The sequence below is a fragment of the Carassius gibelio genome, chromosome A7, assembly GCF_023724105.1.
Source record: "Carassius gibelio isolate Cgi1373 ecotype wild population from Czech Republic chromosome A7, carGib1.2-hapl.c, whole genome shotgun sequence".
Taxonomy (NCBI): domain Eukaryota; kingdom Metazoa; phylum Chordata; class Actinopteri; order Cypriniformes; family Cyprinidae; genus Carassius; species Carassius gibelio.
The window spans coordinates 36,533,482-36,551,580 of record NC_068377.1 but is presented as its reverse complement, the minus strand read 5'-3'; the positions used below and the strand labels follow the sequence as shown (position 1 = coordinate 36,551,580).

Here is an 18,099-nt window from a genome sequence, read left to right as displayed (position 1 = left end):
AATAAAAGTTAAGACTCATTCACGGAATCCTAAAATGGCTCATTTAAACACGCCCCCACGTCTACGTCATGATGTGGGAAGATTTGCATAACGTTGCCCATAACGTTGCCCAAATTTTCAAGCCAAGAAAGAAGGTGTAACTTTGATTCTCGCTGTTGCTGCAGGTGAAAACTAAATTACTTTGTTTGGCCTTCCAAAAGAGGACACAACTATAAATCCGCGTTTAAATTGTATTTACAACACTGTTCCAGAACAGTTAAACCCTAATAATCCCCCCAAAAAAACAATTATTTAGTGTGCAGCACATTTTAAGGAGGACTGTTTCCTGATCCTGGGAGAGAAGACTACAATGTTGGCTGTTCTGATTCACAGTCTGTAAGTATGTTTATTTAAAGAATTTGCCACTGGTGATTTAAACACGAGTTTTGAGCAGAGTAGAGCCCCACTTGTTGTTTCGCTGATCACAAATGCAGACATGGTTTTATGTTTATGCGGCGCAATGCACTGCAACACGTAAAAACACTGTATATAAGGCATTACAAATCATAATTTTGTCCCCACTAGTTACAACAAAAGGCTTGTTTGTAAAGGGTTTTATCGTTTTTGTCTTGTCGCACTGTTTTTTTTGAACGGGACACACATCACAGTATGTTAAGGGGAGTAACATTTCCGTCACACAATTGAGGCATTCGGCCAATCACAATGCACTGGATAGCTGGCCTATCACAGCACACCTTGCTTTTCAGAGCAGTGAGCTTTGTAAAAATTGATGCATTTCAGAAAAAGCGGGGAATAGAGTAGAAACAATAATGTACAGTATGTGGAAATGTGTTTTTTAACCTCAAACTACATAAACACAATGCATTACACAAAATACACAAAATAATGTTCTTTTTAGCAAAATCAAAAGGCCCCTTTTGAATAGCATCTTATTTTGCCACCTATGGGACATAAAGATATTGGAAATCTCCCATATCAAAAAATATAGATTTAATTACAAATAGTGAAACATCTAAAAGAGATCTTAAAGGGATAGTTCACCCAAAAAAATTACATTTATTGTTCTCTGCTTACTCCCAGGGCATTCAAGATGTAGGTAACTTTGTTTATTCAGTAGAACACAAACAAAGATTTTTAACTTAAACCATTGCCAGTCTGTAGGCTAATAATGGAAGTGAATGGGAGTCACAGCTTTGAGAGTCAATTTAAGATTTTTTATTTTTATTTTTATTTTTTACCACAATGTCTGAACTGATAGAACTGTCCGGTGTGCGTTCTCAACAGCCTGTGCCTGAAGCATCTTCTTCTTGCTTTAAGGCAGATTGCAGACTTATAAGTGCTTTACCGCCACCTATCTCTCAAATGGACCACTGACACTCTAGCTACACTTTCATTTAGGAGTGTCAATTTGAGAGATAGGTGGTGGTAATGCACTTATAAGTCTGTGATCCGTCATAAAGCAAGAAGAAGAAGAAGTCGTGTCATGCGCTGGCTTGAGAATGCACTCAGGAGAGTTCTAACAGTTCAGACATTGTGGCGAATCAGAGATAAATTATATATATATATATATATATATATATATATATATATATATATATATATATATATATATATATATATATATACTGTTCAGTTTCTTTCACATATCTATTGTTTCGTGTGTTTACACACAAATTTATCATCACAAGCCCAGGGTTTAATTTAGTTTTGTTTGTGTGTTTTTTTGACTCTCTAAGTCGTGAATACCATTCACTTACATTATAAGACTGATAGACTGCAACGGTTTGAGTTAGAAATCTTTTTTTGTTTTCTACTGAAGAAACAAAGTAACCTACATCTTGGATGCCCTGGGGGTAAGCAGATATACATCAAATTTTAATTTTTTGGTGAACTATCCCTTTAAGAGTTTGAAGACATTGTTGTTGTTGTTGCTGCAGATAAGCTATTGCTAACGTAGCTAAACTGTCCACTTCACTGTTCAGTTTTAAGTATACAACATTGCTGTTTGAGCATAACAAAGATCTGCAAAGTTACAAAGTTCAAAGTCCACTTCAAAAGGAGATATTTTATTTAACATAAATCACTTTTCAAAAACTACAACAAACGAACGACTCGTTTGGACTACACCGCATATTTTCCGGTATATGTGATATCACAAAGATCGACGAATGGGAATGATCTTTGAAACGCATCAAGATGTAAAGAATACCTACACATACAGCACAACAAGACGGGACTCTAGCTGCGCTGTAAAACAGGGAGCTATAAATACCCTTTACACAAGTCTGGTAAAGATCCTTATTGGCTAACAAATGGTTATTCATGTGGGAAAAGTTGCTGATCAAATTAAGTTGACGTCTGTTCCTGTGGTGTGAAAATGCATCTTTCAGCCAGTCATTTTTTGTTGTGAGTGCCACTTCTACTTCTGTTGCTGATTTGAGTTTCAATGTTTCCCTTGCTTCTCAGTGTGATTTGATCTATTGGTCAAGGTTTAGATATCATGAGGACATGGCAGTCGTTCTCAATGCCAGAATTCACTGGCACACTTTTGAGTTTAGATCAGATTTAGATTATCGACATTTGCACACAAATCTATTTGACTTGACTTTGAACAATACATTTTTCTCCCCATGACTAATATGATTGACAAGATATAAGACTTTTTAGCATGTAAAGCAAAACACATTTTCAAATAAAACGGTTTTATTTTTAAATTTGTGTTTTCAGGGAAATATGAACCAATTTGCATATCCTCATTCGTCACCACTACATTTTGATGGTTAATATATATAAATTGAATTGTTTTAAATGACTTTTAACTGGGTATATGTTGAAATTAAAATATAATTATTTCACTACCTACACTAAAATAAATTCATAAAACAATTTTCATTCAGAAATTGCTAGTAAATTTCACAAATTATTACATAGAAATTGCAAGTAATGCACTGAATTAAGACATTTTTAAGTAGACTATAATTTTTTTTTTTTAAGTTAAAACCTATTCCAATAATCATTATTTTATTTATAACTTCTTATATATGCATACCTCCTATGAATACTTATATATAGCTTTTTTTTCCCTAAAACATTTTATGCATTTCCTGAGAATGACCCCTATATTTAAAATGGTATATTTTAGATTCTCAGTATTGTGTGATTTTGCGAAGTAAGAATGTTATGTTATGACGTCTCGTATATCTTGATTTGTGTGTGTGTGTGTGCTGCAAGAAAATATCAATCACATAAATCAGTTTTCAAAATCAGTCTTAGTTTGAATATTTCAAAGGCTCAGCGATTCCTTTCATCATTTGTTGAAAAAGAAACTATTTTTGGGCGAGTTTCGGGTCCTATTGTGTATTGGTGTCATTTCTTATTTTTGTCTTATTCTCACAGAGAGCAAGTGTTTGAGAGAGCGAGCGGGCGAGAGATTGTGTGCTCAGATCAGATGGCAGTTACTATTCCAGAAGCTGTGGCCATGTAGGGCAGAGACTATAAACTAGCAGAGGGACACCCAGGCCTCACAATGGCTTTATGTGTGTTTAAGTGTTCGGAAATATGTATATTTAGGCTTGTGTATATGCAGTTATATATCAACATTGGCTTCACTTACCAAAATGGTAATACTATGTTTTTTTGTTTTTGTTTTTGAACATGTTCAAAATACCAGGGTGCTGTTTAAAGTACATTGGATTACCATGTAAATTATGTGGAATATGAATAGGTTAATCATACAGGACCATAGTATAGCCATCTAAAAACTACTGAGTACCCCAACAGTGCTTTTTGTAAGGCTTGAGTGTGATGTTAGGGTGATATTTTAAGAATAATCTTTAATGTGGTCTCTGGTCTCTAAGGGATTGTGTGTGTGTGTGTGTGTGTGTGTGTGTCCATCTGCCAAATTCATTACTGAGGAGTCAGTTTAAATGCGATGCTCCTTCAGCTGTCTGTAATGAAGGGAGTTTGTAATATTTATCATTCACGTTCTTCTATAATTTAATTATACATTTAATTACAGTTTATATACATCCATATATAGCAGTATAGAAATTAAATATACCCTCCCAAAATGACATTTTAACAAATCCAGAATTAAGTGTGTTCAAGAAATAAAAAATAAATCAATCAATCAAATAACAATAATATTCATAAATTACATTCTTGATGTACAAGTGTTCACATTGTTATAGACATGCTTTATGCTGATTGTTTATTTCAGAACTGCAATCTCAACTTTAGATAACATTCACTTCTCTAAATACACTTTTAAAAGCATTAAGAGGCAGATTTCTGGGGTTAAATGCTTATGACAGTATTATGGTCTCATAGAGGAAGCTGCAGATGAGGTTGCCATGGTAACTCACAAAGATGAACTTTTAAAGGAAACTCGTTCAGTAACACACACACACACACACACACACACAGACTTTCTCACACTGAATCCTCAGCAGTCTTCAGTCACACTTCTGTGAACCCATTAATGAGTGCTGCTGCAGTCGATAAATGTCGAAATGTGAGATGTCAGGTCCTTGCATGCCTCGAGTGTGTGTGTGTGTATGTGTGTTGGGTGACTGAAGGAGGCAGCCATGTCATTCCTTTTAGATGATTTCAAATTTTCCATTCCCATTAACATAATTCAGCCCAGAGAACACTGATCATAATATATCAGGAACACTCAGTTTTTCAGTGTTATGAAGGGTTGCCAGATCTGAATAATAAAACTAACTATGACCCCCAGTCACTGTCATGCATTACACTCTTAAACCCTAAACTTGAGAATCACTGTTTAGGCTAACAGCAAGCATAAAAACAGTCCTACAGCTTTTTTATCATTGGAAGAATATAAAATAGAGAAAATACCAGAATTTCAGCCAAATATAATTTATGCAATATGCCAAAACTTTAACCCATGGCAAATAAGCAACCCAAGGCAATGATTTCCAAGTAGCCCAATTCTGCTGTTGAAACAATATATAACTGTATAATATAAGCAACCCAAATAGCGTGATGTGCTGAATATAGAAACTCAAAGTATTTAACTTTAATCTTGCCTTTGAAATGTTGGTGGAACACGTATGTCACATTTTATTAGTATTAGCGCTTCACTTGCATAACGCTAGTTCAGCGTTATAGTGACAGTAGTAATCACAATATTTTTTCGGTGATTGCGACTGGCTAGCAAAGTTGTCAAAAAGTTGTCAATTTTCAACTTCTGCATGACACGATGGACTCAATGCCTACGCCATATTGCTATCAAATATTTGTCAAGTATTGATTAAAAATGCCAACACTAATGATCGGCACTGCAATTCTCCATTTTCCCCAAGTACATGATTGGGCTACTTTTGCCTGTGATTGGCTAGTTTTGTGTGTGATTGGGCTACTTTTGCCCATGATTGGCTAGTTTTGTGTGTGATTGGACTAGTTTTGTCTAGATTTGCCTGTGATTAGGCTACTTTTGCCTATGATTGGCTAGTTTTGTGTGTGATTGATTGGACTAGTTTTGTCTAGTTTTGCCTGTGATTGGGCTACTTTTGCCCATGATTGGCTAGTTTTGTGTGTGATTGGACTAGTTTTGTCTAGTTTTGCCTGTGATTGGGCTACTTTTGCCTATGATTGGCTAGTTTTGTGTGTGATTGGACTAGTTTTGTCTAGATTTGCCTGTGATTGGGCTACTTTTGCCTGTGATTGGCTAGTTTTGTGTGTGATTGATTGGACTAGTTTTGTCTAGTTTTGCCTGTGATTGGGCTACTTTTGCCTGTGATTGGCTAGTTTTGTGTGTGATTGATTGGACTAGTTTTGTCTAGTTTTGCCTGTGATTGGGCTACTTTTGCCTATGATTGGCTAGTTTTGTGTGTGATTGGACTAGTTTTGTCTAGATTTGCCTGTGATTGGGCTACTTTTGCCTGTGATTGGCTAGTTTTGTGTGTGATTGATTGGACTAGTTTTGTCTAGTTTTGCCTGTGATTGGGCTACTTTTGCCTATGATTGGCTAGTTTTGTGTGTGATTGATTGGACTAGTTTTGTCTAGTTTTGCCTGTGATTGGGCTACTTTTGCCTATGATTGGCTAGTTTTGCCTGTGATTGGGCTACTTTTGCCCATGATTGGCTAGTTTTGTGTGTGATTGGACTAGTTTTGTCTAGTTTTGCCTGTGATTGGGCTACTTTTGCCTATGATTGGCTAGTTTTGTGTGTGATTGGACTAGTTTTGTCTAGATTTGCCTGTGATTGGGCTACTTTTGCCTGTGATTGGCTAGTTTTGTGTGTGATTGATTGGACTAGTTTTGTCTAGTTTTGCCTGTGATTGGGCTACTTTTGCCTGTGATTGGCTAGTTTTGTGTGTGATTGATTGGACTAGTTTTGTCTAGTTTTGCCTGTGATTGGGCTACTTTTGCCTATGATTGGCTAGTTTTGTGTGTGATTGGACTAGTTTTGTCTAGATTTGCCTGTGATTGGGCTACTTTTGCCTGTGATTGGCTAGTTTTGTGTGTGATTGATTGGACTAGTTTTGTCTAGTTTTGCCTGTGATTGGGCTACTTTTGCCTATGATTGGCTAGTTTTGTGTGTGATTGATTGGACTAGTTTTGTCTAGTTTTGCCTGTGATTGGGCTACTTTTGCCTATGATTGGCTAGTTTTGTGTGTGATTGATTGGACTAGTTTTGCCTGTGATTGGGCTACTTTTGCCTATGATTGGCTAGTTTTGTGTGTGATTGATTGGACTAGTTTTGTCTAGTTTTGCCTGTGATTGGGCTACTTTTGCCTATGATTGGCTAGTTTTGTGTGTGATTGATTGGACTAGTTTTGCCTGTGATTGGGCTACTTTTGCCTATGATTGGCTAGTTTTGTGTGTTATTGATTGGACTAGTTTTGTCTAGTTTTGCCCATGATTGGGCTACTTTTTTGTGTGACTGGGCTAGTTTTGTCTGTGATTTGGGGTAGTTTTGTCTGTGATTAGGCTAGTTTTGTCTGGGACTGGGCTAGTTTTGTCTGTGATTGATTGGACTAGTTTTGTCTAGTTGTGCCCATGATTGGGCTACTTTTTTGTGTGACTGGGCTAGTTTTGTCTGTGATTTGGGGTAGTTTTGTCTGTGATTAGGCTAGTTTTGCCTGTGATTGGGCTAGTTTTGATTAACAATTGGACTTGTTTTGTTACATGGACCTGGGAACTCTGCTGCCTAATGCATATTTAAAAAAAGCAACAAAGGAAAAGTAGTTTAGTAGAATACAAAAACACCTTAATTATAATGCTTTAATTATAATGGCTGTTCCATACTTCATCATAGAGTATTTATGGCAAAATAGCTGAAAAATACCTAAAATGGTGCTGAAACCTATATTTCATTAAATCCCAAAAGTGTCAATAAAAAACAAGACCGTGAAAATAGCTTAGTGTACTGAAAAGTATTATTTTATCCAATATTTGTGTGCGCTAAAATACACATTGCACTGTTAGCTTAGCAACATGCTAATGGAAAAATCAGTTGAAATGAGATTATATAATTATAATTAGTTTTGTCATTAACATTTGTGACAACATATGGTCCTTGAAGAACTTTTGATTGCCTTGTTTGTTTGTTTTTTATTTATTTATTGAAAGTTGTTCCACTCAGAGAAGCATTTTAGTGTGTTTCTGATGTAATGGCTGAAATGAGATGTCAGAGGCTGTGTTTTACTATTCTAAGGTTATTATAAGGTTAGCGGCAGTCAGGTGGAGGGAACTGTTGCATTGTCTCCTGTGGCCTCGTCATCGTTTCTCTTCCTCGGACAGTTACCTCCATCGAGCGAGTGAACGAGAGGAAGAACGAGCAGGACAATCAATGGCAGCCACCCAGACAAATGACAAGCTATTAATACAGCCCTAGCTTCTTTATTTACACACAGTTACCAGGGGCTTTTTTCCAGCTCGGTGATCATGCTTTGGTAAGGTGATAATTCATTCCCACTAGAGGCATTAGAACAGGCATACCTGCCTTGTGTGTGTGTGTGTGTGTGTGTGTGTTTGGCCTGACCTGTCCACTACATTCATGCAGACTTTATGAATTTGTTGTTCTGTATTTAAACTGACCACAGTGTGGCACATGAGTGCATTATACGGATTCTGAAAAGAACAGTTTGATTTAATGAACAGGTGAACCATTAATAACCTCACAGCTGAGCTCTATAAACAGGTGGCCTGCAGATCTCTCTCACATTAATTAATATTAATGAGCAAATAAACAGCTCAGTGGAATACTTGATTCTGATTGGTCCGTCAGATTCAAATATTCAAACGTGTATAAAGTCAGCATTTATTTATTGCTACATACATAATAAAACACATGTCCATTTGTTTGTTTATTTGGTTGGCAGCCATCTCATTTATTTCCTAAATTGTTTCAATTCATGTTATGATAATCTGACTTAACATTATGCAGTTGGCTTCTGATCATGGATTATGATTGAATATATCTGATGCATTTCCATGCACAACAAAATATATTTTAATTATTATAACAGTGATGCAATATGACATCAAATTACAATGCTTCAGTTATAAAGTGTGTTCACACTAACTGTAAGTCGTTCAGTGTCAGTGTGAATTGGAGATTTATTGTGACTTGTTGGAGTGGAACAGGGTGCTTCTTTAAATGCATCCCGTCTAAAACAGTGAGTGTAGAGGTCAGTCATAATTTGGTTTGAAAGGTCACCTATTAAAGGGCTTCCCCGGCCGTCCGGTGGGGGTTTGGAGAAGACAGACATCTCCTCTCACGCTGATAGCACATTACCTCACGTTTAAAGATCGACCCCCTCACAAACACACACTCATGCCGGGAACAGGTGCACTCTGGGAAATTAATTTACTTAACAGAGTGGAAGTGGCAGCTGCATGCGCTCACTGAGGGCTGTTATCTAAAGGCCCAGGGTTATATTATTGGCTGCATATTAGCGCTAATATCTTTTGGTTCAAGACTAGGGATGGTTTTTATTCTTGTTCAGACTTTTGACAGAAATCAGAAATCTCTTGGTGGGATTTGGAGTTGAAGCTCCTGTTGTGTCTCTTACTTTGCTCCTCAGGAATCCCTCTCTCTCAGCTGTGTCTCGGGTGTCCTGTAACATCCACATTTAGACACTGTCACCCCTCCTCCATCAGCGCTTCCTTACACCCTTCCTGCTCTGCCTCTTTTTGACCTTTCCTTTTCCCCCGTTGCGTCTCAATCTGTCCATCTCCTCTTTATTTTGTCTCCTCTAAATGTTCCCTAAAGGCTTGGGCTGGATCTTCTTAAAACTTAAGAGACTTTTGGAGCCTGACCTTCTTTTATATTCAGGGATCCCCAACTGTTTTTGTCTGCTGGACCCATTTAGCCTGAAATATTAACTTGAATTCCCCCTGAGATTTTAAGATAATTTAACAACACATTTGGATGTTTATGGTTCTCTGGTGTTATCGGTCTCAAGGCATGCAAGTAAACAAATAAAATATTGAATATTTTTAGTAAGTGTTTTATTTTGCTTTGAAGAACCCAGAAACAAAACACTAATCTGAAGAACCTGTAATGAGACAATGAGAAATGAGTCTTAATTAGAAAGAGGGTTCCTTACAGAACATGAAAGAAAGAACCATGTGTCTTTATTTTGTGTATTTCTCTCCATCAGATTTCCACCTGTTTTCTCTTTTCTTCTTGTTTTCTTTTGTCTCCTCTTATCTCTCACACTCTCCTCTCTTCTCTCTCAGCTTGAATTATCTCTTCTCATGTCGTGTCATCTCACTTTTCTTCTCTTTTGGTCTTTGTGTTTTACAGTCTGCAAATGTTTTGTTTTTGTTTTTTTGTGTGAATGATGTAAATTTCCTCTTTTTAAAATCTTAAATGGAATTTTCAGTGGGTTAGGTTTAAATTTCTCAAAAACAGTTCATTTATGATTTTGAAAACTCTCTCAATAACAGGGAGATTTGCACTTTTTCCAACTTCTTACTCAGACAGACAAAACCTGGAAGGCTGATAGAGTTGAAACGGAAGGAAGTCAATAAGATCAATCTGTTTAATGCATTACTGGAGTATAAATAAGGGTTTGGTTTTTGTGGAGGATGAAAAGCTCTTTTTAGTGGGTTATACAATTAGTTTTTGTTTGTTAATATGTTTTTAATGGTGAAATGATGGTCTCTCATTTCCTTTGTGTTCTTGTCACATCTCCTTCTTCTCTTTCCTTTTTCTTAACTTTATCATTTCTTCTCTTCTTTCTCTTCTCATCTTTCTTTCTTTCTCTTTGGCCTCATGTGTTATTCTTTTCTCTGAACTCTCATTATCTCTTCAGTTCTTTTCTAATCTCTTCTATTTTACTCTCAACTTTCATTATCTCATTTCTTCTCTTTTATACACCTCTCTTCTCTCCTCTCTCAACTTCTCCTCTGTTTTCATCTCATCTTTCATTTCCCCTTTTTTCCTTGCCTCATTTTAGCTCTTCTCATTTGGTCTCATCTCTCTTTCCTCTCTATATTTGCGTCCCACCCACTCGGCCCTACAGTGACCCCTGGCTTCCATCTGTGTGTTCAATCCTCCCTCCATCTCTTTTTCAACCTCTCCATCCGTGTCTCTCTCATCAGAACTCCTACATGTGCTGTTGTTCATCACTCCTCCTCCTCTTTCATACTTTAATCTGCCGCTCTGCTCACACAGACACTCATTTACATCCTAACACCCACATCACGTCCTCTTGGCATCGCACACGCTGGAAGAGAGGGATATTTATAAGATCTCTGAATTATAATCATCTCTGGAAACCTGCAGAAACACGCTGTAATGTCCAAATTAAATCGCATTTGCACTATTAGACGTATAAAACGTTAAAATCTCATCATTTTCTAAAGAACAGAATGGTCACAAACAGAAGTTCACACAGGATGGCAATGGAATTAACACAAGGAAAACAAGTTTATTAAAAGTTGAACTTTTAACTTGTAAAAAGTATTTTTTACGTTGTACCAAAGCAGTGAATCTGATTATGTTTTTAGTTACTTCTTATAGAAGGATAAAAATAAAAGTAATTATGACTTTCTGTCTCACAATTCTGACTTTGTTTCCTCGGAAGTCTGAGAAAAAGTTTGAGAGATATAAATTTACAATTGCTATAAACTCTTTAACACTTTTTTTCTCTGTAACAGCGATGTAAACTCCGAATTCTGACTTTTTTTCTCTGAATTTTTAGTTTATATTTTGCAATTCATAATATATTTTTTTCCTGACAGAATAAAAAAGTAATTTTAACTTTTGTTTCACAATTCTGAGTTTTTTTTCTAACACTTTTACACTTTTTTTCTTACCTTTTTTTTTCAGAATTGCGAGGGTGTATTTAATTTACATTTTTAGAGTTTTCATCATAATCAGAAACTAGAAAAAAAATTATAAAATGTAAAGATGTAAACTCAGAATTCAGACTTCTTTCTTGCAATTTCAAGTTTACATTGTGTTTATATCTTGCAGTTCTGTCTTTTTTCTCTGAGTTCTGAATTTACATAATAAAAAAAGGTAATTGTGACTTTTTATTTCACAATTTCACAAAAAAACCTTTTCCTTGCATTTCTCAGTTTATCTCAAAATCCTTAAAAAATAAAAGTATAAGCTGTTTTGTGTTACCGATGAAAAACATGAATAATCTGTCCTTGTCTCCCAGACGTTCACAGCGTGGTGTAACTCTCATCTGCGTAAAGCGGGAACTCAGATCGAGAACATTGAAGAGGATTTCAGGAATGGGCTGAAACTCATGCTGCTGCTGGAGGTCATCTCAGGTAACGATAGGGAGATGCAGGAAACACCTCCATTAGACTCATATATTAGGGTGCACTGATCTAGTGAAGCAAACGTAAGGTTAACATATCTCATGCCACAAGTATGAAGTCGTATCCTGAAGGAAAACCAGCTGTCGTCTTGTAGAGTCATATATAAAAGGTTTGTGACTGACTAAAGTAGTGTTGCAATGAATGGAGCTCATGATTCATGTAATGCTTATTTTATCCTCAGAGCACAGATGATGAGTCATGCTTCGTTTGCAGTACATTAGTCAGAATCAGAGAAAATAATCTTTCAAATCACCAGCTGTCTGAATGTGAAATCAAAAAGCACTCTTTTATACTCTCTTAATGCATGTTCTTACTGTGAACCACTCATCAGTGTACTCTGAAGCAAACAAAATATGTTCATAACTTGAAATGGCTTTCAACTGCAAACAAAACCGGTTGCATCGTTTGACTTCAGTGAGATGTGCAATTTTTGTAAAATTGTAAAAACAGTGTAAAGCTGTGTATTTAGAAAAATATTCAGCTGTGTGTTTTACATGTCAGAAGTAGGATGGAAAGGGTGGGGGAAACCTGTTTGGAAACAGTCATTGTTTGTGCGGTTCCTCTACAGCTGCACACTTCAGCATCAAAATACTGATTAATTTACCTTGATAACTGACACGAGTTTGGTCTGATCGATCCGCAGGTGAGAGACTGCCCAAGCCTGACAAAGGAAAGATGCGTTTCCACAAGATCGCCAACGTCAACAAAGCTCTGGATTATATCTCTAGCAAAGGAGTCAAACTGGTGTCCATTGGTGCTGAAGGTGGGAAACTTAGACTATTAGTGCACTATGTAGACTACTAACTAGGGCGGACAGTTTTAAAATGAATTTAGTGCAATCAGTTTTGTTCACGGAAAGAGAAATAATGAAAATATTAAGTTGATAATGCAATCTGAAATTATTTTATTTTCAGTAAATACACAATTGTTTAAAAGTTTGGGGTCGGTAAGATTTTTACATGTGCTGCTCACCAAAGCTGCTTTTTTTTTTGATGAAAAATTCCTTAAAAAACAGGAATATTATGAAATATTATTACATTTTACAATAGCTATTTTCTATTAAAAATATATTTTAAAATGTAATTTATTCCTGTGATGCAAACCCTGTGATGTTTTCAGCATCATTACTTCAGAAATCACATTTCTAATTATTATCAATGCTAAAATAAGTTGAGCTGCTTATTATTTTTTCAGGAAAAACTGGTGTGTGTGTGTGATTAGTCATGGTTATTAAATGTAACAATTTAATTAATCAGAATAAATGTAAATATTTAAACTGACAGCCTACTACTAACTAATAATAATAATAATAATAATAATAATAATAATAATATATATATATATATATATATATATATATATATATATATATATATATATATATATATATATATTTTTTTATATTAAATTGATATGTATATTATATATTAACATACATATATCTCATATATATTACTTGATCTGAAATTCTCTCTCTTGTTCTGCAGAGATTGTTGATGGCAATGTGAAAATGACTCTTGGAATGATCTGGACCATCATTCTTCGTTTCGCTATCCAGGACATTTCTGTGGAGGGTACAAACACACATTTGCATTTTATCAGACACATTCATGACACAACCGGACTGATCATGTTACTAATTAAACACTCATTATCACTTCATATTAATGTATTTCTGTGTGTGTGTGTCCTCAGAGACGTCTGCTAAAGAGGGTCTGCTGCTGTGGTGTCAGAGGAAGACGGCCCCCTACAGGAACGTCAACGTACAGAACTTCCACATCAGGTGAGAGCGATGACACACACGTCACATCTGAAGAGGATGTCCACACAAAGTTCAAACAGATAGAACGTTCGGAACACCATTTATTTGAAACAAAATCTTTTGTAACATCATAAATGTATTTGCTGTTTACTTTTGGAGAAGTGAATGTAACTTGCTGAATTCAATTCAACTCACATGTGTTTGAGTAATATTCTTTATTTTCAGTTGTGATGCCAAATACCATCAATGGCAATACTGTCAATATATCTACCAGTACTAATATATATTTTGCGGAAAATCATATTTTATTTGAAAGTCAACGCTTAGAACATTCAACAGACCTGAAATGCAGCTAATTAGATTTACATTTTTCATTAATACAATTTTTTGTTTAATTTAAATCAATAACTTTTAGCTTCATTGTTTTGATACTGTTTGGAAATTGGCATCACATTTATTTATTTATTTTACTTCAAAGATTATAATAAGCATTAGTATTCATGCTAAAAAAAAATACTGTTTAAAAACACAGATTTATTAATGTATTTATTTTACAATAAGGTCCCGTTATTTGATTAAATGCATTATCTAAAATTAACAATACAAATTAAATATAATAACAGATAAAACTTTTAACTTGTAACAACAATGTATTGTTAAATGTTTTTAAATCAATGTTTTTAAAGAATTTTTCTTTGTTGGTTCTTTTTAACTAATGCATTTAATTATTAACAAATGGAACGTAATTGTAAAGATCTTCATTACTCTCTATACAGTACGTCAGCACTGAGAGGTTTTCTCATATGTTGTGTGTGTTGTTGTCAGCTGGAAGGACGGCCTCGCTCTGTGCGCCCTTATCCACAGACACAGACCAGACCTCATCGACTACTCTAAACTCAGAAAGGTGCCGCTTCTGTCTTTTCTTCCAGTCACTCGCGCTTTACATTTATTCCCTGTGTGGAGCTTTATGCCAATTCAACACACAATGTCTGTTTTTTCAATCCTCTTAACTCGAAAGGTTTATCCTTGAGTCCAAAGCTCTTGTTTTGTCCAGTCAGATTATGATTTGCAGGCTCAAATGATTGATTCAGAAATGATTCATTATAAATCTGATAGCTCTAAGATAAATATAAGGCACCGTCTACATATAGAGTGCAATATAAGGCATGCAACTCTTAAAAATGACAGCATGTGTCCACGTAATGCCTTTTAAAAATGTCACAGAGCAACACAATGTACCATCATAGTGATGGAAAGTGCAATGGAGTGAATGGTTTTGTTGGTCCTCTGAAGGACGACCCTATTGGAAACCTGAACACTGCGTTTGAGGTGGCAGAGAAGTACCTGGACATCCCGAAGATGCTGGACGCTGAAGGTGAGTCAGAGATCACCTCTGAAATCAATCCTGTTCAGGTCGACGAGATCCTGTAGTATACAACATGAGTCTGTTTGACACAGTCTGTTTACTCTTGATGCACTTGGGCCAGCGTTTTAGTATAGTTTGAGCTTAAAACTTGAACTTGCCTTTGGCTTGCTCAGTTGGGACAATTGATATTCTGTATATTATTGATTCAGCTGCACTGATAATATTGAATGGGAATAAAAAATGTACTGAATTGAGCTGAATAAAGACTAGCTTTGTATTGAAATTAACTAAATTAGCATTGAACCAAACTGAGTTGAAAAACGTCCTAACGGATTATTAACCTTGCAACATTGACTCTGTTATTGATCTGAATTGAATCAACATTGAATTGAGCTGAATATTAATGGCTTCTGTAGAGCTGAAATTCAATTTGTTTCATAAATGATGCACTTTAAAACATTTTCACTGTTAAATTGAACCAACACTAAACTATAGAGCTGAATAAAGATAACTAATGAACCTTTTCATATTAATGAACTGAATCAACGTTGAACTGTATTGAACTTAATATCAATATTATTGACTTCTGTTACACTGCTTTAGTGCTATTTTTTTAGTAGTTGTTGAATTTTACAACATTAACACTGTTACTGAACTGAATTGAATCATCTTTGAACTAACCTGAGTTGAGTATTGTAGAGCTGCTTTACCATTTAATTACAATGTGTTTGATTAACTGAATCAACATTGAACTGTATTGAGCTCATTATTAATACTCTTATCTTCGATACAGCTGTTTAAATTGAGCTCATATTTCATATATACGACTATATTTGTGATTATAATTTGTGATACCAGTGTTGTGGGATTTTGGTGCTAATTTGAAATGTTATTGAAATTTAATTCTTGACCAATAGATTTCTGAATGTTCAAAGATTATTGTTGACCACAGAGTTCAAGTAAAGGGATGTTGGTTGTTTCTTTTTGTCCCCAGACATCGTCAACACCCCTAAACCTGATGAGAAAGCCATCATGACCTACGTGTCCTGCTTTTACCATGCTTTCGCCGGTGCCGAGCAGGTAAAAGTCACCACAAGTCAAATCAGACTTCAATTAAATTTCTCAAACTAATGTTTTTCAAGTGTTAGATGTATAAACTGGGATCAGTTTGTGTAAATGACTGAAGGAAATTGATTTCAGTAATGCACTGAGCTTCCAGACGCTCTCCAGCGTAACGCAGAGTAAATTAATGTGTAAATGAAAGTAAATGAAGTGGGGGGACTTGGATACAGGCGCATTAACTCTGAAATGAATTTGTTATGCTTGTTTCCCCCGTGTCTCTGTCTCCAGGCCGAGACCGCGGCTAACAGGATCTGTAAGGTTCTGGCTGTGAACCAGGAGAACGAAAGGCTGATGGAGGAGTACGAGAAACTGGCCAGTGAGGTGAGGCTCTGTCAGACGTTCACAGCTAAAAGCCAATGGGAAGGTCTGGATTATTGCTGAAAATAGAAGTGAAAAGCTAAACATCAGTTTGCAAGATCACAATCATAAACACAACGAATACTGTGACTGGCTTGATAATGTTTAATGTCCCCAAAAAACGTTTAAAATAGACCATTGACTTCAGGACAATGTATCTGGAAGTGCTACGATGCTCACTAATTTCTATATTTAGGATTTGGAGGTCGAAAACAAAAATAAAATATACGTCTCATAAAAATATTGGTTAAAATAGTCAATTTTAATAAAAGTATCTAACATACATTTATGTTTACATCTAATAAATTTACAAATAAACAAAAAAAGTTTCTAAATATATTCATTAAATTGTCTACTAATATATTAAAAATTAATTTGTATATATATATTTATATATAGATATTTTTTTAAGCATTTAAAAAAAAATTACAAACAATTTCAATTCAAGAAAATTCATTCAAACTTTATTTGTTGTCTTTAGCAGGTGTGAACATATAATACATAAAAAAAATTACATTAATGAATCATTTTGATCTATAGTAAGCTATATTGCATTTAGATTAAATGTGGGTTACTATAATGCATTTTCTTGCTGCTGAACTATATTTTGGTATATTAATTTTTAAACTAAATATATTTTTCAATATTAAAAATATATTTAATTTAACTTTATTGTTAACAGCATTTATTTAAAATATATTTTTGGCCAGAAAATATATATTTGTTGTTTTATGGATTGACGATTTCCTTTAAACTGTCAGCCATCGTGGATGAAAATGTCAGTGTTTTTGTGCAAATGAAGCACCTAACACTGCAAATATTTTGACTGGTAATTGGGAGCCATCTTGGTGTTGCACTTCACTAGAGTTTTGTAAGAGCACTAACCCTGTTTCCTCGAAGACCTACATTGTCTGTAACTCCTCCATCTCTCTGTAGTTGTTGGAGTGGATCCGTCGCACCATCCCGTGGCTGGAGAACCGTGTGGCGGAGCAGACCATGCGTGCCATGCAGCAGAAGCTGGAGGATTTCCGCGACTACAGGCGCGTCCACAAGCCTCCACGCGTTCAGGAGAAATGCCAGCTGGAGATCAACTTCAACACCCTACAGACTAAACTCCGCCTGAGCAACCGCCCGGCCTTCATGCCCTCCGAGGGCAAGATGGTGTCGGTAAGTCATGCAAAATCATCTGAAAACTTTTTCCGGACTCTTTCCAAAAGCATCTTCTGCATGCTGGTCCTAAGTCTTCCTTACCAGCAAACTGGTGGAAAACTACTTGTGACTTTATGAACAGCCAATCCCACTTCTAGAAAATCAGCCATTAAATGATAGTGGTTTGACTTATTATGATTATGTTAAGCTCACAGAGAACCTGTGCTTGTTTGTTTGTTTGTTTGTAGGATATTGCTAATGCGTGGAAAGGTCTAGAGCAGGTAGAGAAGGGTTATGAGGAATGGCTCCTCACCGAGATCCGTCGTCTGGAGAGACTCGATCATCTGGCGGAGAAGTTCAAGCAGAAATGCTCCCTGCATGAGTCCTGGACCACAGGTAACCATGCTTAATTCACACAAGAGTTTTTAAACATAATGCACGATGCGTTAGCATTCCCATTCCCAAAAATACATGATTTTACACTTGTAAAAGCTTTGCAAAAAAAAAAAAAAATCAGTTGCTGGCTAAAC

The 18,099-nt window shown here is 35.7% G+C and overlaps 2 protein-coding genes across 4 annotated transcripts in view; one reads left to right on the top strand and one right to left on the bottom strand.

Moving 5' to 3' along the window:
* The window catches only part of LOC128017418 (calpain-1 catalytic subunit), a 213,335-nt gene that overhangs the window by 130,762 nt on the left and 64,474 nt on the right, over positions 1-18,099 (bottom strand). The window lies entirely within an intron of this gene.
* actn3b (actinin alpha 3b) overlaps positions 1-18,099 on the top strand; it is a 32,393-nt gene that overhangs the window by 3,049 nt on the left and 11,245 nt on the right. Inside the window, exons 2-11 of the mRNA XM_052602791.1 lie at positions 11,648-11,762; positions 12,457-12,576; positions 13,301-13,387; positions 13,509-13,596; positions 14,401-14,479; positions 14,869-14,950; positions 15,936-16,021; positions 16,292-16,384; positions 17,357-17,587; positions 17,818-17,965. Of these exons, the coding sequence (XP_052458751.1) occupies positions 11,648-11,762; positions 12,457-12,576; positions 13,301-13,387; positions 13,509-13,596; positions 14,401-14,479; positions 14,869-14,950; positions 15,936-16,021; positions 16,292-16,384; positions 17,357-17,587; positions 17,818-17,965 (1,129 nt within the window). The remainder of the gene's footprint in view (positions 1-11,647; positions 11,763-12,456; positions 12,577-13,300; positions 13,388-13,508; positions 13,597-14,400; positions 14,480-14,868; positions 14,951-15,935; positions 16,022-16,291; positions 16,385-17,356; positions 17,588-17,817; positions 17,966-18,099) is intronic.